General features: G+C 32.5%; 1 protein-coding gene across 6 annotated transcripts; it reads right to left on the bottom strand.

Annotated features, from left to right (window-relative positions):
- Window positions 1–1,480: 1,480 nt before the first annotated feature.
- Window positions 1,481–27,534, bottom strand: LOC108192412 (uncharacterized). Of its 6 annotated transcripts, none has more exons than XM_064079218.1 (25): window positions 27,180–27,534; window positions 26,927–27,094; window positions 25,952–26,026; window positions 24,396–24,474; window positions 22,729–22,793; window positions 22,284–22,373; window positions 20,499–20,588; window positions 20,289–20,375; window positions 20,024–20,107; window positions 18,943–19,062; window positions 18,042–18,073; window positions 17,828–17,960; window positions 16,919–17,485; window positions 16,139–16,674; window positions 16,003–16,066; window positions 15,544–15,646; window positions 15,198–15,376; window positions 13,577–13,702; window positions 13,140–13,210; window positions 12,366–12,428; window positions 3,329–3,401; window positions 2,205–2,324; window positions 2,043–2,120; window positions 1,889–1,939; window positions 1,481–1,806 (listed from the first exon to the last, which is right to left on the bottom strand). In XM_064079218.1, exons 1-25 carry the CDS (start codon window positions 27,378–27,380, stop codon window positions 1,693–1,695), a joined length of 3,369 nt encoding a protein of 1,122 aa, XP_063935288.1. In that variant the 5' UTR covers window positions 27,381–27,534; the 3' UTR covers window positions 1,481–1,692. The 6 variants fall into 6 exon arrangements, with proteins under 6 accessions (XP_063935288.1, XP_017227754.1, XP_017227755.1 ...); XM_017372265.2 differs by having other exon boundaries at window positions 16,919–17,491; window positions 17,828–17,966; window positions 27,180–27,527; XM_017372266.2 differs by having other exon boundaries at window positions 17,828–17,966; window positions 27,180–27,527.

Here is a 27,534-nt window from a genome sequence, read left to right as displayed (position 1 = left end):
AATAGCAGAAGGGAACCAACCAACAATCAATTTGTATTTATAACATGCCCCACAATAAAAAAAAAAAAAAATCATGTTATCAATAAATTAGCTGTACTTATGAATGACCACCGTCAAGTGGTGACCGGAAGCTCACATCCATGTACTGCGTGTTTAAATTTAGTTTAGTAAGGTGTTGATGATTGATTGCTGTATCCTGGCCCAGATAATATTCACTCCAGCTAGTGAACTGAGTTCAGGACGAAAGATTCACGAGGCCTCCGTTATCTCAATGGCCCTCAACACACATCAATATGAGCAAATATTTCTCATCACAATTACTGGGATGAAATATGAAAATGATCCTCTTAAAGGGTCCTGGTCCTGACAACTGTCAAGGACAGGTTATTTAACACACACTTCCGGAGCCGTCAGATCTATATTTCAAAGGTCCAGATTAAAACTTCATTTTTTTAAGTATCCGTTATAATTTTCGGCGGATAGGGACTTTTCCTTTCCGTGGAAAGGGAAAGTCCATGTCCGCGGAAAATTATAGCGAATACTTAAAAAAACTGGTTTCAATCCCCGCCTTTCAAATACAGAGCTGTGTGTTAGATAAGAGCTCCGTGACAATCAGTTGTCATGGACCCCCTCTTGAAATCACATATCATATTAATCTCACTCTATTTACAGACTTTGATGGTAATAAATATTGAACATATATCTCTAAATATGTGTTTTTAAAAATAAAATTAATATTTATTGAGTTTTACATGCTTTTCTTGAATATTACTCCAATCAAATAAAAAACCATGAATTTTATTATTTTAAAAAGTTTATTTATCTTTAAATAAAATTAAAGAAAATAGTCATAAAAAGAATTTAAAATTTAAATATATCATCTAAAATACTAGAATTCACAATTTTTTATTTGTTAAGGTAACATTCATAAAAAATGTGGAAAATTATATAAATATTTTTTACTCGCAATATTAGAGTTACGTGTTTGATATTTATCGTAATTTTAATTTTAAGAATTCAAATGATTACCCATTAAGAGCATCTCCACCGTTAAGAATATCTCCAACCATGAACATCCTTAGCTAAAAACCGAGTTCGCATATCAAATATAAAAAATATAACCGATTTCTTCGAAAAATCACTCGAACCATACTCACCTCTAGTCTATAATTTTACCCAACCTCCTATGAATGACTATATTTGTCGAACCTCTACATGCATGTAAAAAATCTGTAATCATCATTTATTACCATATTAGACTGATATATTCTATTTATAACAATTTAAATATTATTAACATACTATTTATAAATTATATTCAATCAATATAACTAATACCATCGAAGCACAGTGTCTTACAGGTTCAACAAATTTTACATAATGTCTTTATTATCTCCAATGGGGTTGGCTATAATCCCATTAGCTAAATTGAACTCGTAAGAAAAAGCACCAACAAAGAAAAATCCCTGTGTCAGGCACATGTAAAATGATTTGTTGCTTGAATGTCTGATGATATTTAAAGCAATATTACATACAACATCAAATATAAGATGTACAGGCTTTCACTATAGTAGTCACAGCAATTCACATGCTCATTCGATTTACATAAAATCGAAATGAAAATCATTGGTGAAACATATATTTGTAACAAAATCACTTCATGTACTTCGAATCTTTCACAATTTACACATGCTACAAAATGGCCGACTCGATCTTTTCTAACACCTCCAATCTGGTTTTCCTTTTCCAGCCCTTCATTGTGGCAACGAGGTTTATCAGCCCGATGATATGACTTTTGTTGTACTCCTATAAATGATTGCCTTCTAATCATTGACATAATTTGACTAAGCATTCGAAATTATGCAAAACTAGAATTAAATTATCTTACTGGATGAGCACGAGTCCAATGCACATATTCAGTTTCTGGAAGATAATAGGCCTGTTCAAAAAGAAACAATGATGGTGTTGTTGAGGCGGGGATGCCAAAAGAAGGCCCTGAAAGCTAATTTTTCAATGAAAATAAAGGTTTATGCTTACATCACCTTGATAAATGTTTCAACTATTTGTAGTTTGGATTTTACATTTACGGAGACAAAGTGATGAAGGCCATTAATCAAAACCTAAAAAGAATTGAAAAAAACAATCAGAATGACGACATATGAAAGCCAAAAAAACACACTGGCATCCTCATTCACACCACCTACCTGAAGATCCAACGACATAAGAGCTCGACCCTCATCAGTACACCTTTTCACTCTAGATAAGCCTTCAATAAGAATTTCGGCAACATTTTCAAGTCCATACTCCAATAAGATATCTTGCACCTGGGTTGCAGGATAAAATAGTTACACACATCTTAGATTTCTTTCTGCCGAGCGAAAGGTCGAATACATTGCCAATCAACAATTTCATCAAAGTTGAAGCCATCAATACTTTTTGGAACTTGTTTGCTAAATCTCGCAAAGCATACATAACTCCAGGGAGTTCGGACGAACATATGATGTCCATGTACATAGAAGCATCTCAATTCTCAAGTATACATAAATAGAAGCCAATACAGTAGAACATTGATAAACGAATATTCGACAATATTCAAATAAATAATTTTTCCAGTTGCACCATAGAAATGGTGCATCTTTGATCTCATCAAATCAATAGCTTCAATGAATGAATAATATCCACCTATATTTAAGGATTAAGGATATTCATTTATTGAGGTTTAACTGGGTCCTTACTCCTTTAGCAGAAAGACAAACCTTCAAGAAACAATAGTTGGCTTAAGATGGATAAGAAACTTTATAAGAACTTAATCCATAATATCATTAGGTGAATTATTGCAGTTCTCTCTCAGAATCTCAAGGGATACCTAAAATAATAGGAAAGGTTCTACACTTCAGAAGAAAACAGTCACCGCAGCTACTTACAGTTCACAGGCGTGTAAAGAAAGGGCCAACAATAGCTAAACAGAAGCAGAAAATAAACAAGGTTCTGGAATTTAATAAAGATTCACCTCCCCAAAACATCAACATATTACAGTCAACGCCTGTAAAGGCAAGGCATGAAGGTAGATGCACCCAAAAAACAATATATGCACAATAATGCAGAGAGCTTATACGCAATTTACTACTGATACAAAAACAAAATAGAAAGGAAAAGGCCAAAAATAGCAGTGATGTACTAAACTAGGACTCAAAATCAAATGGTTGTGCATTATACTTTCCCAACCATGATGTAGATAGAGAAAAATACTAGATTTACGGAGAAAAATGGGCTTGTTATATACCCAAACTTGGCACTTGCATGCATCATTAAAAGTTAAGAACTACACCTCTTTCCGAAGACCTCCGTGAGCTAGCCTGGTTTTATAGTGTTTAAATTCTCCTAACAGCAAATCAACATACCTGCCACATAGTTTTGTAATTTACAATGTCAGAATTATATCAAATTGTTACTGGGATTCATGAATACACTCAAGAAGGTACAATGAATAAATTTTGTAGAGAGATTGTTTTGAATTTTGAACGTCCAAGGATATTCAACTAAAATTCAAAAAACTGCTTTAAATCTGCATAATCAAGGTTTTCTAATACTAGCTCCAAAAAGTATTACTGGGCTGCACAAATGATTTTTAATATTTATCATTTACTGTTTATACTTTAATATTTAATATTTTTTAAGAGATGTATTCATGTTAAAATCGTATGTTTTGAATTATTAATAGACTTATGGATGTATTTGGATTGATATGTTTTTATTAGAATTGTTAATACAAATTTTTGGTAATTAGGATTTAGGACGTCAAAACAAATATAAAAATAAATAGGTCTAACAGAAGTGTTTAAAATATAATATTTAAAGATGTTAAAAATAAAATCATATTCAAATAACTAGGCATGTGTTTAAATAGTTAAAATTTTATAATTGAATAAGCCCCTAAATAGGCCTAAATACCACTCGACCTATCATAAATTGTAATGCTTTGGTTTGAATAATATACTATAGATTTGTGTCAAAACTGTAGGTTTTAGATTTATTGATAGACTTGTGGATGTATTTGGATAAATATGTTATTAGCCCCGTTAATATCAATTTTTGTAATTAGTTCGTCAAAATATATTTAAAAATAAATGGCCTAAATATGTGTTTAAATAATAATATTTAAAGATGTTATAACAAAGAATGTGTTCGCTTATTTTTAAGCCAAAATATATTAAAAATTAATATAGACAAGAGATGTTATGAGATAGTTAGAGGTGTCTAATTGAAATGGAGTTGGTCCGTTAAATTAGGTTTTAAAATAAATAAACCCAAATATCGACCGACCAAAAGCGACCAAAAGTTATAATGATTCGGCTTTAGTAGTATTAGCTTTTAACCTATGCGAAGCACGGGCTGATATATAAATTAATATATAATTCTGAATATTCTTTTATATATATATACTAGCGAGAAAACGACCTAAATAACTAAAATTTTAGTGCTGCATGGCCAAAATACCCAAAGTCGGTAAGCACTCCCTTTTTACCCACTGACAATCGCATGTTGTGAATGCGCATATGAATTTAGCACATTTTCCAACTTTAACTAATGAATAACTTATTCCTCCTCCCTGTATAATGTATACTCATTCTATATGGCAGAATCAAGATGTATGTAACGTGAGCATGTGTGTATCTGACGTGTGTATGATGGTGAGGTGGCTGGTGGGCATGATTGATGGGGTTGAGTTAGGGGCTGGTGGAGGTTGAGTTTGCAGAGCAGTTGTGTTACCTGCGTGTACAACTAGAATTATAATGTGCAGTAGTACTCGCATTTAGAGTATGCGCATAAGGTTTATTCACGCATCCACTAGATGCGTGTGAGGAACAAGATAGGTAGAACCATGTGAAATTGTTATATAGTTGGAGGTAAGTTTCAACACACGCATGTTTCAAATGTGTAATCTCACGTTCATTATTGTATGCGCATGTCCACGATGCGAGTTTAGTTGGATATTTTGGGCACCACTTCTGCCCCGTTGTTATTTTGGGCACTTTCCCTTTAAAATTAGTTATATAGGGCCTTTACCCTATACTAGCTTATAACCCGTGCAATGCACGAGCGATTATAATATTTGTTATTTTATCGTATATATTTTAACCTAAACTAATATTATTATGAAAATAAAATTATGATAGCTAAGTCCGTCAAATGGCTAATTAAAAATTAAGTCGAACATATATATTTTACTGGGATTGTTAATATATGTTTTTTTTTCATGTTATCATTTAAGGAGATCTATAAAATTAGATATAAATCAACCAATCAATCTTTTAATATTTCGTTATTAATAATTAATAATATAGTATAGAACATATTATAAGTTAAAAGAGACGCGTAAAACCAAATACCAAACCCATCATACTAACCTAATTCTTAATGTTTTGGTTTAATAGATAATAAAAAAATGTATTATAACTTGTTATAAATTAAGGGGGTTCGTGGGTCGAATACCAACCGGCTCACTGAACTCAACTGATTGACCGACTAAGTGAACTTTTCATGTTTCGGCTTTAACAGTATAATAGTATATAATAGATTTATAATATTACTTTTAAAGTGAGTCCATTAGTGTATTTAAAAATAATGTTAATGTATTTTGGTTGAAAAATATCACAGGTTATTTATTAATAATTATATATAATAATATTATATATATATATATATATATATATATATATATATATATATATATGTAACCCGTGTTAATTGTAGAAAATCTGTTTTTTTAGTTAAAAATCTAAAAAAGATAATGTGTTTAAGTTAAAAAGGTAATTATGTTGCTCCATGTTACTTTAAATGATGTCGTTTTTTTAGTTAGAAAATATAAAAAAGATAACACATTTTAGTTAAAAAGAATAATTGGTTATATAGATAGGCCCGTATTTTGGCCCAAGTATCCACTGGCCAAACTTTCGATGTTTTCAGCTTTAATAGTATAGTATATAGATATATAATATCTTTTTTATATGAATGATGCATGGTTTATTTTTGGAAAATCAGTTTTTTAGTTGGGATTCTGAAAAAGATATTGTGTTTTACTTAAAAAGGGTAATTACAATGTTGTCCAGTATTTTTTTTAGAAAATTGAGTTTTTTTAGTTAGAAAATTTAAAAAAGATAATAGATTTAGTTAAAAAGATAGTTGATTATATAAGTAGGCCCATAATTTGGTCCAAGTACCGACCGACTGACCAAACTTTTAATGTTTCGGTTTTAATAGTATAAGATAGATATAGGGTCCTACTCCAATATAAACTATTAGAGTAGAAACTAAATAGAAACCAATGCGATTAAGTAGAATGATGCGGGTTTTGGGACTGGGGATGGACCCCGAGATGGGTCTAGACGGGGTCTAAGTGAGGCCTATTAGGGTCGGGTCGGGGCCTAGCGGGATCATGGTGGGGCCAAAGTTTGGCTCTTTAAGACTGTCTGGAGCCTGTCTACGGCTTGTGAGGAGCCTTGGCGAGGCCCTAGCGGGCTCGGGATGGATTGAGTGGGGGTGGGCCCTAGGTGGGTGATGACATATAGGGGGTGGGTGAGGTCATTTAGGTATAGTTTCTCTTGGTTTTCATTTTAGTTTTTATTTTAGTGGTTTCTATTTGAGCAATTGTCTATATATATAGATATATATATATATATATGTATGTATGTATGTATGTATGTATAGGTATATGTATATATATATCTGTGTGTGTGTGTGTGTGTGGGTCATGTTCAAGAGAGAACCATCAGAGAACCCATAGAACCCTTACCTTATTTCTAGTATTAGTTAGGGTTCAACAGCAGAACTTCACATACAAAAAATGACAATATCTATGTATTATATTTTAAAATTATTTTTGAACACACACAACGATGAAAAAACATGTATTTAGATTTAGATCTTGAAAATCTATATGAAATATTGGGTTCTGCCGCAGAACCTTAGTGGTTCTATGGTTCTATTTTAAGCATTGGTTCTCTCTTGAGCGCGACCCTATGTATATATATAGAGAGTGAGGTTCCAGAGACCACTTCTTATCAAGAAAACTGAGGAAACCCATCTAAGACCGTTCAAAATTTTATTTTATAATCCATTTAATCAATTATCTAGCAGGGGCAATTTTGGTCGATAACTATAATTGTACAGACATATACAATCCTGATACATACGATTATATCACTTCAGTTTACACGATGAAGATTCTGAGAGAAAATCACGGAACATCAATCTTCCCCAATCTTCCCCTTTCTCTTTATAGAATCTCAGTTGAAAACTTACTCAATTAGAAGATCATGCCTTCATCTTCTCGCTTGGTATGTTTCAGAACTCAGAGGCCTATGTTAATTTCTGTGGTTGTGTGGAATCCCAAGTAATCATGCTATTTATTTTTATTGTTTGTTAATTAATAAGTTTCAAACTCGTTCAATTCTTTCAGATAGTATGCTATGTATTGTGTAATATGTTCTTATATTGATCTTGGTCAGTGGATTTTGGATGTAGCTATTGAGATTTTAAATTGGTTGTCGCATGTCGGGAAAATAAAAGAGTGGGATAGAAAGATTCATGACACTTTAAACTTTAAGCAATCATTCAATTGGTTAGTCTTTGCTGAAACACTTAATATTTGGTATTGTCTATATAAGAATTGGTTTTTTGTTCAGTTATTTTTTTGATTTTGTTTGTTATTAAAATTGTAGATAATTTAGATCGTAGTTAAGGGCTACTAAGTCCGGTACTTGTGGTATAGGATTGATGTCTAATTTTTTGTTGTTATAATATAAATTTTATTTTTTGTGATCTAACACCTATTAAATAATAATGTTTTTTTTATTTTATACAGATGTTGTCGAGAATCTTTAATGTAGAAGTTTAAGAATATGGTGGGGAATCCGGTGTGTGTGTAGACAATTTGGTTCCCAGAATGGTGGACCAGAGACTCGGATAAATGTATACCCCAAATCAAGTCATAAAGTAGTTATCAGCTTTTGAAATTGCGCATTGGTTGACGGTGTCAACTACTCGCCTACTTTGATGGTAATTCCAAATGATTGATCGGCAGTATTTAATTTCCTGATTCGTTAGCAAATTACCACAAAATGCTTTTCCATTCTCCCTTTGTCAGGGGATTGATTACAAAACTCAGCAAAACAGGATTTTTCATTTGCTGGCTTCTGCGTATGCCTTCAGATTCGTTGCTGAATGGTTAAAATGGTTGTATGGCAATGTGACAGAGAGATTGAAATTCAATGACTTCTCCACATTGCTTGAGGCTCATGCATGTACTGCAGGGCTCAAGTCTTTTGACCACCTCCGCTACTGTTGTAAGTCACTAGTTCCCAATTCTACTACCATCTTTCATATCTGACAATTCTATTCTGGGTGGTGGCATGTAACTTGAAAGGTTTGCAATATGTAGAGTTCCATTTTATAGGTAATTTATCTCATATACTTATTAGATTTTTGTTTAGGATGCTATTGAAGAATGCTGGAAATTATGTGGGGGGCATGGCTACCTCTGTAGAAGTGGCCTTCCTGAGCTGTTTGCAGTATATATACCTGCCTGTACATATGAAGGAGACAATGTGGTGTTGCTTTTACGGGTACTAGACATCAATAAATTAATTGATTTATTTGTCGATGAAATTGTCAAACACCATACTACTTTCGGTTTAAGTTTTAATACTATCTTATAACCCTGATGTTCCATATTATTACTTATACTCAAGAAGCTCCTTTTGTAGGTTGCGAGGTATCTTGTGAAGACAGAATCTCAGTTGGGATCTGGAATACAGCCGGTCGGGACAACTACCTATATAGGAAGAGCTGAACATCTAATGTAATGCCATTCTGATGTTAAAAAAGGTAGATCTGCAATGCCTAAAGTGCAGTTTGATGCTTTAGTCATCTGTAAACTAAAAGTGTGCTAAATAACATCGTAGTTGGCGCAATTAACCACATACAAAATTGGGCTGATAGCATTGTGCAGCTCATATATAATATTATGCATCTAATATTTTGTTGTTGAATATATGCATCTGAGGATTGGCTAAATCCCAGTGCAATATTAGAGGCATTCGAGGCTAGGCCGTTTCCACTGCTCGGAGTTTAGGCAAATTCTCAAATCCAGAAAAAGTTATATGATCTTGATAAATTTTGTGCATAAATTGTTTTTTACTCTCTGCCATATCAAAAATTATGAGCAGAACTCATTTGCAAGGAAATGAAATGGTCTTTCCAGTTTAAAGTGTGGGTACATTTACTTCCTAGCATCGCATAAACTTGTGGTATAAATTTCTCAAGTATCTACATTGCATTTATGGACAAAGTTTGAGCGTCCAATTGTTGGATTTTTGATTCATGAGTTCAGAGGGACTATAGTAAAGAGGCTTATAATCATCTGAATCCAATACATGTGTTATTTTAAGATTCTTCTATGTGTTTGTCCTTGGATTCTTCCAAAACAAATCAATCAAGTAAAAACTTAAAACAGAAGAAGAATTAGTAACTTAATGAAAACTCATACATATTTTTTATTCTTGTAAATTAAAAATAATTTAATAATTATAAATTCCAATATAGCAAGTTCTCTCGAGTATTTTAGTAATTATTTTATTTAACATTCAACTAAATGTTCTTAAGTAAGATATGCTATTATAATTAAATTTCAATTACATATATCAAACTAACTATCAAATCATGATTTATACAATTATTTAAATAAGTCTTCTCATGTACATATGGCATGATAAAAATTATTAATCTCTTGTTAATAAGTTGTTTAACTGAAAAAGTAATTGAATTCAATTATATTTCGAGTTGTAGATATATATTGAAATTATTAATCTCTTCCTAAATATTTTATTGAAATTTAATATTTTTTTATCAAGTGAGCATTTAATAAACTTTAGCATATTTTGATTAAATTAAGATTCTACTAACTAATGTATTATTTATTTTTATTATATGATAGGTGTTCTTATTTCAATTACCAAATTTGAACATGTTTTTTATATAACTATTCTTACAAGATTCTGCTACTTGTTGTTATTGTATGATGGGTGTCCTTGTAATCAAACATTATCGATCTATGTATCTGTTAAATTAATTTAAAAAATGCTTTAAATAAACATGAATTGATCAATTTTTACTTAGATTCGTAGTTTCTACTTTGTGTTTGACATTGGATTCTCACAAAACAAATAAATCAAGTAAAAAATTTAAAATGGAAAAAGAATTAGTAACTTAATTGAGAACTTATTCCAGATTTTCTTATAAAAATATGTTTTAAATAAATTAAAATTATAATACTAAATTCCAATAATCATTCCAACATATTAGATTCTTTTAAATATTTTAATATGAATTATTATTTTATTCGACATTCAACAAAAGGTTCTTGTTATTTTATTATAAATATGTCGAGTATTTAGTGAATATTCGCATATAATTCTAATAAAGTTCTGTTTTTCATATTTTAATTTTAAAAAAATCTGTAAAAAATGATTGAAAGTGGTTATGTAAAACATATATATTATTAAAATACTTAAAATAAATGCGAGAAACAAAATCCATACTTTATAATAATTACAGGGCTATTTTGCTGAAATTCAATATTTAAGAAATTTACATAAGAAATTTTTTTAAAATTTGAAGTTAAAAATATTTGCTACATCAACATATACGATAATAGTTATAGGAACCACATTGTTTTGATTTTAATTAGAGAAATATCCTAGTATTTTGATAAGTTATAAACTAATGGTATAACTAATATTTAATCAACTAATATAATTTATTTTAAAATGTATTTAATATTGAGATTAATATTTCCCGCAAAAATAGTCTATAATTACCGAAAAAGAGGATATTAAAGTAATGTTTTTTTTTGAACATGAGTATTTAGAGTCTTAAAAATTATTTTCACCATATATATTACAAAGTGTTGCTCAAAATTAAATTATTTAATAATTCTATTATAATAACAGAAATTGAAATTCTAAAAAATGTTCTAAAAGATGTTTTGTAGAATACATCTTAATATTTAGTTGAAGTACTGCATATTATAATATGCTGAGATTCTAAGATATTTACACTTAAAGATTCTTGTAACTATTTTATATTTATTTATATTATTCTTTCAATTATAAAAGTAAAATTTAATAATAGATTCTAGTATATAATATAAAATATAATTGAGTTATCAACTCGCTAAGAGTTCGATATTTTGATGTGGATTCTACGGATAGGAAGTTGAGATTCTTTAAAATGCTCGCTCAAGCTCGCTAAGAGTTCGATTTTCTTATGTGAATTCTACGGATCGGAAGTTGAGATTCTTTAAAATGTTCCCTCAGAGTTGAGATTTTTTGATGTGAATTCTACGGATAGGAAGTTGAGATTCTTTAATTAATTTCGTAAAAAATTTCAAAATTCTATTATTGAAATAGAAGTATAGAACACTAACTTAATTTATATTTAAAGACCACTTTATAGAACTTCAAATAAAAAAACATATAAGTGATATCATGTAGAATCGTTGAATAGAAATCGACTTAAATGAATATTTTAAAAAAATTCAATTATCACTATATAATAAATATAGTAAATTTCTCATGTTAATACTATATTAAATATCTACACAATATTTAAAAGAATCCCTGATGATTAAATATTTCATCACGGTGAATCTTTTGAAAATTTGAAATTCAAAATTTAATATACATTAAATGTTGTGGTTGATTGATTAAGATATGGAGAATATAAAAAAGAAAAACAATTGATTACATATCTTAGTATTTATGTTAACCAAATAATCTGTATATATGGTCATAAAATGAATCCTTGCCCAAAAGCTTTTTTTATTATAGATGTCCGCTTATGCCCTTTACTGAATTATTAATAAATATTTACTAAATCTCTTAATTATAGTTGCCTTTGGATTAAATGACTAATCGACGGTAGATAGACGGGTTCCTCAGTTTTCTTGATAAGCTGGGTTTTCTTAGGATCTTCCCCCTATATATGTATGTATGTATGTATGTATGTATGTATGTATGTATGTATGTATGTATGTATGTATGTATGTATGTATGTATATGTATGTATGTATGTATATGTGTGTGTGCGCGCTCTCTCTCTTGACAAGTCCAAAAAATCCTGAATAGACTCTATGTAAATAGGTATGAACTCTGCATAGACACTTTCTAAATCCATATGGACTCTGTGTAGACATGAAATCAGCCAAAATCCACATATATTACTTAAGATCAATTGTAATCACATAAAATTGAATTAAATACACCCCCGTAAATCTTGAATAAGAATAAAGTTCAGAAAATGGATACCCGTTGTGCTCTAAACCAAGCTCTTTGACTTCCCATTTCGCGTTAGCAATTCGATCAACATACCTGCCGAAAAGTCTACAAGTCAAATCAACTAGATTTTCCATGCGAAGATATATAACGTTTCTTCTCGTAACATGCATTCACATTCTAACGGATCTTATGGCTGTTAGCAAGTTCAAATAAACAGATTTGACATGTACAAAGTAGCACAAATTTATATATCATCGAACCAAAAGAAAACAATAAACAAAAGAAGTCACAAGCTGTGATCAATAATCACCACATAAACTTCATATTATGTACCATCTGAGTAAAAAAGAGAATAATATCCAAACCAGAGGAGGCCCTGATATACTGGTCCGATGATTCAACTGGTTGCCGGACAGTCAAACCGTATTTATTTATTAACAAAAACCCTGTTAGTATATATTAAGGTGGTGAAATACAAGTCTACATCCTAACAAGATCAAAAAATGAAATCATTCAATACTTTCATATATTTCATAATTATAAGCAAAATTTGAATATCTTGAGATAATTAATGTATTTTTCATGAAAACCAAACAACTATTACTATAGCATTTTCTCAAAAAAAAAAAAAAAACTATTACTATAGCAAGGTTTTATAGGAAGAGTGTTTTAGTTTAACAAGTAGAGTACATATCAACTAGATGTATTTTACCATAAAAGAAACCAGTGCTAATCAAAAATTAATAAGACTATTTACAAATAGAACAAAGATACAGGAAAGAGCTACAAGTAAGAATGTCTCACCCACTAATGTGAAGAAGTGATTTTGCAGTTGTTCGATGAATATGTTCAATGAGATCTGGTACAGCATCTACCTGATAAAAACCGAATATACATCTTATATCAGACTCGTGTATACATAGGACATTCCAGAATCCAGCAGAAGGCCTTACTAATCCATAAGTTGCTGATACAATCTCATTGGGAAATTACTCTCTATAATAAATTATTAATCCATTTAAATTATTACATATGTGAATATACAAATTTGTTAAAAATGTCATAATTAGTACATTATGTTGGAGTTGTCTAACGACTCGAATAGGCTACATCAGAACCTTTGTCTCCTCAACAAAAACTATTTCAAAGCCCAGTTTGAAATCTAAATAAGCTAAGATTTGAGTAGCAATTATGACTATCAATTAAACTTAGACCTATGTGAATAAAGTGGCAGAACATACCATGTGCACATAGAACTCTTCAACTTTTGCAGCACTGTTCTGCAGGACCATGGACTGGAGATGAGCCTTAGATCTATGCAGTAATTGAGCAACAACAGATATAGTGTCAGCACCTGCACACCTTTCCTGCAGTATGTTGTAAATTAGTAAAAGGAATCAACGAATGTGCAGTATCTTACCCAGAAAGATTAGCAAAATTGTCCTGCATTACTCTTGATGAAGCAACTAATGCAAAAATTTCCTAAGGTTCATTTTGGTGATGGAAATCATTGTCCATGTTCTTACAGGTCAATACTAATACTATAAGTATTTGGCACACTTGAAAATTTCTCTGACTTTATTAATGCACGCTAAATAGCTTTTATGCTCTTAATCCTTTTAACAGAAAAATCTCAGAGTACAGAGGTGAAAGAAGATAATTGCAAAGTGGAAACAGCACCAAAGAGAAGAAAGGATTAATAGACAATAGGTTGTAAGAAATATAGTGAATTAAATAAGAATATTAATTAATTTAAATCCGGCTAATGTGTCCAAGAGTAAATTTTCCAGGTTAGTTTTTGCGTGGCTGGAGGGTAAAGGATTAACCAAAAGAATCGCAGCTACATAATAACCAGTGGTTTGACTTGCAGCCTTATCCACTAAAATAATCATCATTTTCAAAATAGTATTATAGATGGTCATATGTTCAGTATGTTCCACTGTTGTTCCTAATTGAGATTATTTGACTAGAAATATTAGTTTGGTGCTATGAAATGAGTTCATGTTGCTTTCCTAGTAAGTATTGATGGACACGAGTTAATTAGAGTACCCTCTTCGCCAGGACTCTTTGATTTAGCCCTCATACGCATGTCAACCAGACATGACAGTGATGCAAGTATGTATGTGATCCAAGTAGGATCCTTCATAAGGTCCCTAAATGATGGCAATCATGAGGATCTCGATTAAACTCACAATTCCAGGAGCTACAACTTAAATAGGAGCTCAATCCGGTATTAGATCATTGCAGATCCAGATTCTAAGTTAAACATTTATGCGTAATCAGTCAATTATGTTTCTTAATTATCTCACATTGTACTCTTAACATCTTCTAACCAGTGCTATATCTGCAATCCTATGGATATCTTCATTTCAAATTCCAGAATTCTGCCAACACTAGAAGGTCCTCAACACAAGGCATATATTCTTAGCATGTCAAGACAAGGCACATATTCTTAACTCAACACAAGGCACATAATCTAAGCATCTCAATTTCACAAGAAGGTTACTTGTTCAAGAAACTACAAAATGCATCACACTGGCTTACTGCTGTCCTGATATTTTCCTTCAAATTTACAAGAATTAACCTACTAAGCAATCCCTTTAATCCTTTGCTAACACCACCATTAAATTTTTTTTACCACAAGAGGTTGGGATGCATTCTTCCTAAGCACCTCTTACCTCACTATAGCACAGCTAACAATGCCTCATGCAGAATCTTTTTTTGTTGTACTAACATATCATGACCAAAATTTCATGGGAGGGATAACAATATACTACAGTTTTAAGATAATATAGATTGTTACAATTCCTATACGGAAGTATTCAAAATGTATGGCCTTATCTTTCTGTTGTAGTACAGTACCTGGAGACCAAATGAAGTTCCCTGCACATTACTAAAATTTGCACTGGGTGGACTAGCAGGTGTGATGTCCATATAAGACGATGGCACATTCTTAGATGCTAAAGAAGATGATACTGACTGGGATTTTATCCAAGGATCAGAATCTTGGGAAATCCTAGATAAAGCTGTTTTCAGCCGATCTGAAAACCAACATTATAATGTCAATAATTTATAATTTACCACATAATATGAACAGAACCTTCTAGGTTTGGATCAAGTATAATTATCGAAATGGAAGGGCAATCAAGCAAACAATTATTTCTCCTCGTTCATCTGTTGTGCGCGAACAGGGCAAAATATTACGTACAAGTCAGATGGTGGTTTGAGCCTTGCCCGCTAGGATGAGTATTTTGCTGACCAAAGCTCTCAAACACAAAACTGAAGTACAACCCGAATAATTGGCATATTCCCTGCCAAAAAGAGTGAATCAACATTACAATTTTGGTAGTAAAAAACCACGAATATCTGAGTTACTCTCCTCAAATTATTATTTTACAATCGACTGAATATGTTCCTTGTGTGTCAACCGTAAATAACTTCATTAGTTGTATATTGTTTGCTACTCTGGATTTTTTTCACAAATTTTATCACATACTAGAGGACAGAAAAGACAACATAACTAACACATGCTTCGTGGAGCAAAACTTTTTTCTACAAAAAACACAGAAGTAAATGGTGACAAATTTGGGGATCAATAGAGATATAAAACAGGTTATATTGACAAGAAAAATTGAGAAAAAGAGAAAAATCACCAAGTAGGTAATACCTTAAAGAAGTCAATGTTGATTATCTCTAATTTCTGCATCAGCCTTGCATATTTGTCCATCAGCCTAAGAGCATACAAACATCTTTAGCTCAAATCATATGAAAAAATTATTACTACATATGAAGTAGAAGTTCACCTCAAAAGACAAAGTGAAGATCCTGTGTGCGCTATTGCCTCTGTGTCATATGAATGTGAAGATCGATTTCTTGTGTGCTTAGTTATAGAAATCCGACTTGGAAGTTGGCTGTCTTCATCAATGAAGTCAGCAAGAAGATCTTCATTTTCATCTTCCAAAAGTTCTATATAGCCATTAATATGAGTGCTCCCCCTATTTTTGGGAGATGTTTTGGAACTAAGCAGTAAATTCTTGCCCTCAGATTCACTTGGGGAAAGTAACCCATTCTGTGACAAGGAATCACTAGGTTCCTTGGTAGCCAATTTCATAGAAAATGGGTTTCCTTTTTCCAGCCAATCGGAGAAACCGCTCTTTTTAAATGCAATTTCAGCTGAATTTGCTGATTTACTAGAGTGACTCCCTCGCCCAGTAGAAGAACTATTCGATGGAACAATTAATGCTGCTCCATCACCCACAAGGCCCGCAAAACTTATAGCTTGAGTTGTGTCAGACGGCATTATCATCCAATTCTCCCTCTCCATAACCATTTTCAGTGCCTGAAGATTAATTGATGTATAAGAATGCCTTCAGACCAAGATATAGCCTACAGACATTATATAATTTCTAGCAATAACAAATAAACTATAAGGGCAAAATCATGGATCATGTATGTAACCGGCATATCAAGAAGCTAAACAAGATCAACAGAATGGCAATGTCCAGTACTAGTTTATTGAACAAAATAAACTTATGCAGAGGCTTAATGAAAGAGATCATAGTAGAATACAAAAAGAAACTTACATATACATTTTGCCGATGAAATGCTGCAAAATAATTTTCACAAATATCTTTTACTTTATGCCTAAACTCAACTGCTTCAACCGCAGAAAAAGATTCCCCAAGTAAGATGAAGACATTTAGATCTTCATAATTCTTTAAAAATTCATGTATACTGGTAGAACAAACGGCAGAAGATGAAAGAAGTACTGCCACACGGCTTGTAGCGAGTTGCAACAGATTTTTACGACCTCTCTGTAAAGTTTGTGATACATACACAGTAGCATCATTTCGCAACAGAAGCCATGGAGAGCCACTGCTTGATGCTTCTTTACCACCATCCCTTGCCTCAGATTCAGGAGATAATGGATAATCAGAGCCATTGATTAAGGTGTCATCACACAACGCGTCGGTTGCAGGTTCCTCCATTACATTTGAAATGGGACTCCTTTCGGCAGATCCAGAGGGAGGTCTATCATTTTTATGGGAAGTGTTAGAATCCGTTACTAAAGAAACGTGCTGATTATCACCCAAAGAATTGCTATCATTGTCTTGCTTCTGCTTCAAGATCAGAGGGCGGCATGTTGAATCCTGCAGCTTATTGAATATATATTACCCTAATTATTTCTTGTCAACCCACTCAGGTGCTATAGCTTTATCAGATAAACAAAAAGTCATTATGATCCAGCCCAAGCACATAATATCACAAGACAAAATATAATATGGTAACGGTAATAATTAACATGGAGCAAAAGGCAATAATAAGAAACAACGTAAATAATAATGAAATAAAATAACTTAATACTGTGTATTCAACTGATAACAAGAACTGCAAGTTAACAGGAGAGAACGAGAGGGAGCAATTAAATACTAATATATTCTAAGAGGAAGGGAGAGGGAGATGAGGGGAGCAGTTTAACCATTATTCAATACCTGATTCTCTGGCTGAAAACTCATTATAGCATAATATGAACACATCAAATCAAAAAGAACAGCCAAAGTTTCCAGCAAACACTGCCTAAACTTTAATTCAGGAATTTGCAGGCATAGGTCGCTGTACGTAAGTCTGCAACTAAAAACAATAAGCAATAAGGTTCAATAGAACACACAACAGTAAGGTAAAAAAAATTTGAAGATCGATGAGTACCTTGTACTTATCCTGTTAGGAGATTCTGCATCCTGCAAAAACTCAATTGCATAAAGAATCAAATCAATAAGAATGTACGGTTTACTTGAAGAGTATGCTTCAATGCTACAGAAGATTTACACTCTTAACATTTGTAACATTAACATCAAATCATTCAAATTTTTACATTGAGATCAAGTAGAACTCATGGTCTCTGTGGTTCCTCTGCATATAACATAAGCAATTCATAATCTGGAACATTTTATAAAGGACACAGATGACAGAACATGCTTTTATGACCATGAATAGCCTACACGTTTTGACAGATCTAGAACAAGATAAACCTATAAACACTGGGTATTGATATACTATGCTAATTTCGGAGCAAGATAGAGCATGTACAGCATATAGTGTTCTCTAGCAACAATGAGGGCAGGCTTTAAATTGCAAGAAAGTTATGTGAAAAGAAATAAACAACGTCAACACAATACAAACTTAAGTGATTGATCTTTAAAGAGGCAGAAAGAAATGAGGAGATTGAAAACTTACAAAATAGAGTAATTTATTACAAAATAATAAAAAACAAAAAAGCTGTGTGACTCTCTTTTGAATAACTTATAGGCTGCTTTCTCGGATTGGAGCCCATGACCTAGCGGATAGCAAGTAAACGCTTAACAATCACACCAAGTATGACCTTCAAATAAAAGCAGTGCAATGCCAAATAACTACTGTTCAATTAAAACCTATGACTGAGATGGTAATCAAGGCAAAATATATGCCTTTTCACTTGATACAAAATCAAAGAATCATAATGAAGGCATACATGAGGAATTGACATAGAGAAGACAGTGCATTGTCTTTATTTTAGCACAGTGGACCACATTAGTAGACAAAATAATAAGATATGACTTTACAAACATACCTCTCTTATGATGTTTTTCAGAACAGAGTGGGTCTCAGAAAGAACCTCCTGCATAAAGAAGCTTTGCACTTTCTCAGCAAGACCAGAAACATCCCCAATTATTGCATATGCATCAACCACCTGTAAAGCACTGCCTTAGAATGTGGGTAATTCTACTTGTGAAGTGAAAGTTTCAGATGGATCCTATGGGAGCTGAAAGAGTAATGAGATTTCATATATGTCTGCACATGTGTTATATGTTTAAGACATTAACATTCTCTATTGATAGCAAATCTACCACATTTAAATACTTAATACTCCTTTAAACATTGCATAGTATTCTCACAATTCCGATTTGTGAAAAATGGGGCGGAAAATTTTTTAGCTGTCAGTACTCATTCATTTACAAAGTCAATGCTCTAATTGTCTCCTATATAATCCATTGACATTGTAAGTTTTAAATTGGTATGCACTAATTGCTATTGAACACTGCAGCCTCTGTATCACATGACCCAAAAGATAGTCCAATATATGTGCATCAACTTGAATAGTAGACAAATACTTCTTATTTAAAAAAATTATGTACTACCATAAATAGTTTAGTGCATGAATCAATCACTAAATAATAATGTGTAATCTTTATGTAATCATCTCCAAATTCCTGATCTTGATCAAAGGTCCTGAATTTGATAGCAATTAATATTTTATAAATAAGATTGCACCGGGTGCAGAAGACCCCTGTAGAAGCAGGGTCTGGGTAAGGTGCCAAATCCCAAGTCAGCAGCCTTCCCTTTTTTTCATAAAAAGTTTGTTTTTAGGTTTTCAAGTTTGAACCCGTCAGAAGGCAATGGATAGCAATTACACATTAGCACCTGACCAAGCACATAATAACATATTATAAGTTATAAACAACCTTAATACTAGGACCGCTTCATATGTCAACACTTGCCAAGCATTGCCACATATAAGTCGCAACTTTGGATCACTATGCCAAGTTATAGTACACATGAAAAAGGCTTAAGGATCAACGTATTGTATTTTTGTTCTTGTTTCATGATCAACCGCACAACAGAGTTTAATATCAAGAAGCTAATGCACTAACAGTTATATAGCTCTCCTCTTTGAAATCTTTGCACACCCCTAGCAAAAGTGAGTCCAGCTTTTGAAGAGTTTTACCCAACCAAACCTGAAATTTATTTCCAAGGACAGAATAGTCACAAAGGTTCAAACTGGAAAACGAGAAGATGAATGGATCAAGTAAACATGAACACTATGTACAACTAACATGAATAAGTAATATTAAATATTCCACAGCTTTTATATAAAGGTAATCCATGAATACATTCTTAGCAGTTTTCAAAACAAACCTCAACTCCGCGGCTCATCTCTTGTACCGCTGAAAGCTCAGAGAAACTGTCCAAAAGTTGCAGATACTCAGAGAGTACTTGAAATGCCTGCAAAAATCAGGAGCTGAGAATTAGACTAATGCGCACTGAAGATTATACCAAGACCAACAAGCCACACAGAATTCGAATACCACATTATATAGATGCAAAACTTGGTATGTGAAATCCAACCTTACAAAAGTTTCCTTGCTCCACATGAGTTTCAAGTGCCACTTGTATGTCAAGTGCATAACGTAATTCAGTTAACACGGGAAGCATATCCTGTTAATATATAAAAAGTATAAAACAACCATTGTAGTGCACAAATACACAACTTTAATGTATGGCAAAGGAATTCTGTACTATGTCAGTGAACCACATGAACAGCACTATCAAAATCCAAAAGTACTTCGAAATACGTCCGTTGCTGTCAAGGCGTAGCCTAGGCCTGAAGGCATCCAGACTGCTTTGATTATAACGTGGTATGAATTAAGCGTTCAACAACATACATTTACTATTTTCCGATACGTAATCCGATTCTGCTTATTTTCATTACACTGTATCTTTGATTGGTAACAATTTTAACTCTGTACCAATAATCTTATTCATAAAAGTCTCAAAATTAACAATACAAAAGCTAATAATAAATTTATTTGATTAAATTATAGAAACTACAATTACAAACTTATAATCATTAATAAAGAAACCAAAATATACCTACATAACATGTGCTGTATTTAAGCCTACATAGCTGATCACTGACAAAATTAAGGGTGAAAGATAATGACAAAGGACAACGACAGCAGATGAAAGTGTATATCGTTAGAATACAATTTGATTATTGTAAGTCCTCCTCCTAACACCTTGAGATTTTAGGAGTCACTAAATATGGTATCAGAGCTTAGTCTCGCGGGAGACTCGGGTTTGACTCCCCGGGACCCCCCAATATTATATTATGGACACGAAAGACAAATTTATGTTGCAAAGATGGGTGCTAGTGATCCACTCTTGACCCAACAAGCTTTCGAGTGGGGATGTTAGAATATAATATGACTTTGGTAAGTCACCCTCTTAGCACCTCTAAGTAAGGTCCATAAATTCTGAAACCAGTAAGGCCAAACGGATGTTCGCACAGCCCCTCAACCAACCTCAGCCACTAAAATAAAGGGTTTTATATCAAACTGGCCACCGATTGTGTCAAAATATCTCACTTGACCCACCCATCTCATCGGGGACTCGTTCAAGCCACTATAAATCAAATATATATCATTTTACCCACATCACTATTCATACCTCTTTACTTAATCATTTATCAAAGTAATTTGAAAACCTAATTGCAGATTATGTCACCAAAGTAATTTGAAAACTTAATTGGCAAGCTGTTCATGAAGAATATCTTCAGTCCGGCTTGAGGGGGAGTGTAGAAAATATGTGGAGTAAGGCAACAACAGCTGGAATGTGTTCCTAATCTAGAGATTATGCTACCTGATTCTTAGGGATTAGAATTAACATACCAGATTCTTAGAAATCAGAATTAAAATACCAAATTTTAAGATATTAGAATTAAATCAGAATATCAACAACCTCTGTGTATGCCTATATAAAAGGGTATCTTCTATTATGTTGATAACACAATTAAGTTTCTACTTATAAGTTTATTATATATAATTTAATTAGAGATGATAATTTAAACAAACAGATATTTGTGTTGAGAAGAAAAGAGAATCCAACAGTAGACTGGATAATATTAAGCTCGGTTGTAATTTGCTAATTAGAACATGTGAAAGATTGATATCATGCAACATGCATCAACCTTAACATATATCCTATTCTAATAATCCCACCCTCATTTATTCTAACTGGATAATAGCAGGCTTGAAATATGTCAAATAATTGGCTTGGTACAGAACTGTATGCAGCATTCTTTTATTTGATAACAAACAATATATTGCTGAACTCGAAAAGAAGATGTATTACCAGAAGAGCTTGTTTTCTTTTAGAATTCGTGGTGACAATGAGATCCCTCGATACTTCAGTCCTCGACGAGTTTAAATGTCTTCGACCATTCTGAACACATCATATAAAAATTATTTTTTTTAATCATCTACAGCTCCACCAAATAATCTTGTCGAATGATAATTCTAATTTGTTAATGATAACTCAGCAAGTCAATATTAAAAAGTCACAGGTCTTCAAACATTGTTCACACACCAATTGATAAAAAAAATCTTATGATCAATGGCACCACCAATAACTATTTTTGATGGCAATCCTGATTTGTTATTAAAAACAATAAGTATAACAACAGTACTAGATGGCCCCTAATAAATAAATTATTTATACTATGATATCGATGTACTACTCGTGTGCTGCAAAAAAGGCCATTAAACACATTTCATGAGAGCTTAATACCCAGACTTACCATGCAGATGACATTTGCAACCTTCAAATCTTTTTCCAACTCCCTCACTAAATGCATCCCATTCACTGAAAAAATGATGCCTTATCAGATTTACATGTAAGTCTATAGTTAAAAATATAGGGCCCTGTATGAATTTGTAACTTTAAAGTTATAACAAACGGGCCAGCAAATGTACCCTGTATTTTATGAAAGTAGAACAGAACTCATGCATAGCAAGAAGTCATTCTTTCACTTTTTCTTCACATTATTTCTTTTTAGTAATTAATCAGTGAAGCAATATAAAGCACTAAATTTCATATGGAAAACCATAGTAAAAGTTAAAACGGTTTTTCCAATGTGTGCCCATGGGCACAAGTTAAGAAAGTATGTTTTGCAAATTTTAATATTGTTTACACTGATTAACACTTAATTAAATGATTCGTCTGTAATCACGCTGTGTAAGCATTAAAAATGCTCTTTAATGCCTCCGCCTAAAGTAATACTAGTGCTCTACTGTTAACCCATCCAGTTACATTCTATTTTAATTGTTTATTCAGAAAAATATGAAACTGACTTGGATTAAAATATACATAAACTATTATGTTATTATATATAAATAATAAATTACAAGCGCATATTAAAAATGACAAATCCAGAATATTTATTTATATATTTTTTATTGTATTAGTTATACTCATAAAATTATACGAATTTATATCAAGGTTTTTGTTATATTATTTTATAAAACAATATTAAAACGACAATATTATATAACTGAAAATTTAGTTATATCATGGATGTTGATATAAATATAGTTACACTCTATGTTACTATGCCTCTTCTGTCTAGGTAGTCGTACCCATGTCCAACACTTGGGCACTCGAACACAACACACGTTATGTGTCAGAACATTTGACTAAAATGTGGACACTTTGACCAACTTCAAGACCATATATAAATTGAGTATATACAAAGCAAACCAAAAAAATGAGCAAAAAGAAAGAAGCAAAATTAAAAAATCAGCAAAGAAGATCCTTAATTTACAATATTCTATATAAAGTTGTTTTATAGCTGAATTTGATGGTTACTTTTTGTTAAGGTATACACCTACCATGCTCGTCTATTAATGTATTATGTCATGTCCCCGAACCCATGTCCAAAAATAGGACAGTGCCCCTCCCCGATTTTCAAATATTTCGAGTCCGACACTCGGATGTGTGTCGTGTACAACAATTCATACCCGAGTTAGATTAACATAGGTTACATTAATAACCCCGACAGGCCGCGTTTATACCACGGAAATAATATGTAGTTACCACAGAAAATTAAAACTGTTCATGAGGTTTATGATAATCATATCTAAAGAGTGAGAAATGGATATATAATACTGAAAGATAATTCAAATAAATTACAAAATAATTGCCAACTCTACATTAGCCTATCAAAAATTAACAAGTTAACAAAGCAAGCATATTCACATTATCACAAGGAACTGAACAAATTTTAAATTACATAAGGTCGCAGTTAACCAGCTTATGCAGTATGCTGATAGCATACTTAAGTAATGAATGTGAAATTATTGTTACTAGAAATACTTCTGCTAGCTTTTAGAGATACACGCCAATATTTAAAACAGTTTTAGCATATTTTCAGCAATCAGAAAAATGTGTATTCAGCAAAAATCATACCCATCTGTTCATAGTGCTCCATAACATGGCGAGACAAGTGCTCTGATATTTTATCCAGTTGTGCCAACCTAAGTGCAGCCTATGAAACAACGGAATGCAGGTGCATCTGTAAATAATTGATATAAAATACTAAGATTTTAATGAAAAAGTAATAGTTCATGCACACGGAGTCAAGAACTCAATTACCAAAACTTATTGTAGGCCAATTGAAAAGAAATCTATGCAGGCATGAACTCTAACAAATATTAAAGACTAATGTTTCGTTCGAATGGCTCTGAAAGCCCCTCCCAAATTTCATCTCACTATTAGTCAAAGATATGGATATTTTTGATAAATTTTTAACAAACCTCCGAGTGATTTTATTCGTATCTATTTGTCTTTGGATGGCAAGTATACAAGTTATGGTTGTGGCTGTTAAGGGATATATTTGGCCAAAAAATCCTTGTCCAGTTAAAAATTGTACTCCTTTTACTGTTGTCACACTCAAAAACATTTACTGCTGTGACTTCTGAGCCTGCAAAGGAATCAACCAAGTTCCCTAGATTTTAGGATATCTTCAGAATCTCTAATGCTACTTTGAGATTTGACTCTCATACTATTAACCAAGAACAAAAGATATATATGATCACACAAGGGTACCACTTCATATATCGCAATTCTCATATATATGAGTTAAGCAAGTGGAGATTGTACTAATCTTTTTCCATGAATAACCATAATAATAACTGATCACGACACATATATGTATATTCTCATATATATGAATAACTGATCTATTAATTATACTACAATTCTTTTTGATGTATATGATGGTTTTAGAAATTTGTTTGGAATTTGTTCATAATAGTCAAAGCCTTTCCCCAAAAAATTCCGGGTAGACTCACTTAAAACACGCATGCATATCACGGAAGGTGGCAGTGTCATGCAACTCCCCAGCTCTAAAATATAATATATGGTTCATGTCATCAAATGTGACAATTTTATGCTGGTTCTGACGCAGCCAAAGAATAATTGTGATGATATGTTTATCATTTAATACAGATTCATCACATTTTATTAGTTATATAATATTGCATCTAATTTGATTTATAAAACACATTATAGGAGCACATACAAGCTCTCTTCTGAATGACAAACTCAAAATTACTTAAGTGTTACAAATACACCCATTTACAAGTACATTCAGTTTTAATAATATGAGTTATATAGGGAATGGGAATTCATTTAGTTGAAGTAAAAATTCTGAATTTCTATCAGGTGGAGAAGGCATATCTATGTAGCAGCTAGCCTAAACACCACCACACACCAACTAAACAGTTGCTGGTAGTTATTTTCTAGAATTTAAATATGTTACTAGAATAAACAAATCAACTAGAGGGTATATCACAAATTCTTTTATCTAAGGAACTATTTATGATAAAATGATTGGAGCCTTCACAGTACTTTAAAAGAGAGGCCATAAATGATATAACTGGAGCCTTCACAGTACTTTAAAAGAGAAAAATTAATGCTAACAAACATATATATTATATTCAGGAATTAAGTAATATATATACCTTTTCCTCAAAGTACGCCACCTCAATTTCCTCAGATGGAATGTTCTCCAGGACATGTCTCACAGGATCAAATTCCTGCAAAACACCTTGGATCAGACTTGAGTAAAAAAAAAATGTATACTTCGCATGAAAAAAATATTAAGCAAAACTATCTGAACATTATGACTTGGGTAAAAAAATGATACTTCGCGTGAAATATAAATTAGGCAGAAAATATCTGAATATCACAAGTACGAAAGCAAAGGTGAACTATTGGAGCAATAGCTCTGATACTGCTTCGATGGGGAACAAAGGGGGAGACAGGGGCCTGGGCAATCCTAACATATCTTTACAGCAATAGATTTTCATACAACATTGTAAACAACAATAATAATTTTATGTGTATTATAAATCTTGAACCACTATTCAAATGGCTAAACCTACCTACAACTTTTACAAATTATGTCCTAATCATCTAACGTAATATACTATCCTGATACTAATTTTCAAAGCTTCTGATTGTTCCCAAATCATCCCATGCTGTCATGCATCAGCTGTTTAGAATCTTATCTAGACCTAAAAAGATAATAACAATATGTATAAAAAGTAAAATTTCAACCAACAAATATTTATGCAACTCTCATGCATAACAAATTTCAGTTGAGCAAATATACAGAATGACGAAATTAGAAATCCCTCCTATGGCAGCTGAGAACAACAGCCATACTGCATATTTTAGTAAAATACCATATGACAAATAAATTTAAACAAACTTGATTATGAATTTAGACACCCTAGAATGACATGAGTGGATAAAATTTCCAAAGAGATAACTGAATAACATGGTCCTATCCAGCAATCCGTACAAAACCAAGGCATTACAAAGATCATATTCCACCAAGTATATACATATAATCAGAACAGAAGCATTACTGTTGTGTTACAATCACTAACTAAACAGAAGAAACCAAAATATCGAAACAGACAAAAACTCACTTCCTGATAAAACTCTTCCTCGAGCTCCGCGACAACTTCGCCATGAGTAGCACTACCATAAATCGAGGTGAGCTCTTCGGAACTGGAGGAAATATTATACCTCTGGTGTGGAGGTAAACTAGCAAGAGCACGCGCAATAGCTGCCGCAGCAACCGCTCTGGCCGGAACCTGCAGCACGGCAATCAATCTATATAAACACAAGACAATGAAAACATACTCATGTTTACACAGACAACAGAAAGTAAATGTTAACCTCCGGGCGATTGAGAGATCTAGCGGAGCGAACAGAGCTCAAAATCTTCTCTCCGAATCTGGAAAGATCCATTCCGCGAGAGAAGAGAGATGAATTGAATGGAAAATACTTGGAGAATTCAAATTCAAAAGCGTCGGTTGATTCGTTAGTGAGTGAAAGTAATGGATTGAATGTGAATGGTAGTGGAGAGGTAGGGAGCATTTCAGGTTAGGAATTGTTTGAATCGAACCCTAGATTTTTCATCTTTTGGTGATCAGAGAGAGGGAGAGATTATATGTGTGTAGATCCGAGAGGAGAAAGCTTGTGTCAAATTATAGCTCCGGTTGTTTTGTTGCTGTGAGCTTCTCACTCCATT

The sequence above is a fragment of the Daucus carota genome, chromosome 6 (genome assembly GCF_001625215.2).
Source record: "Daucus carota subsp. sativus chromosome 6, DH1 v3.0, whole genome shotgun sequence".
Classification (NCBI taxonomy): Eukaryota; Viridiplantae; Streptophyta; class Magnoliopsida; order Apiales; family Apiaceae; genus Daucus; species Daucus carota.
Note: the sequence above shows the minus strand (reverse complement) of the source record. Positions and strands in the feature narration are given on the sequence as shown.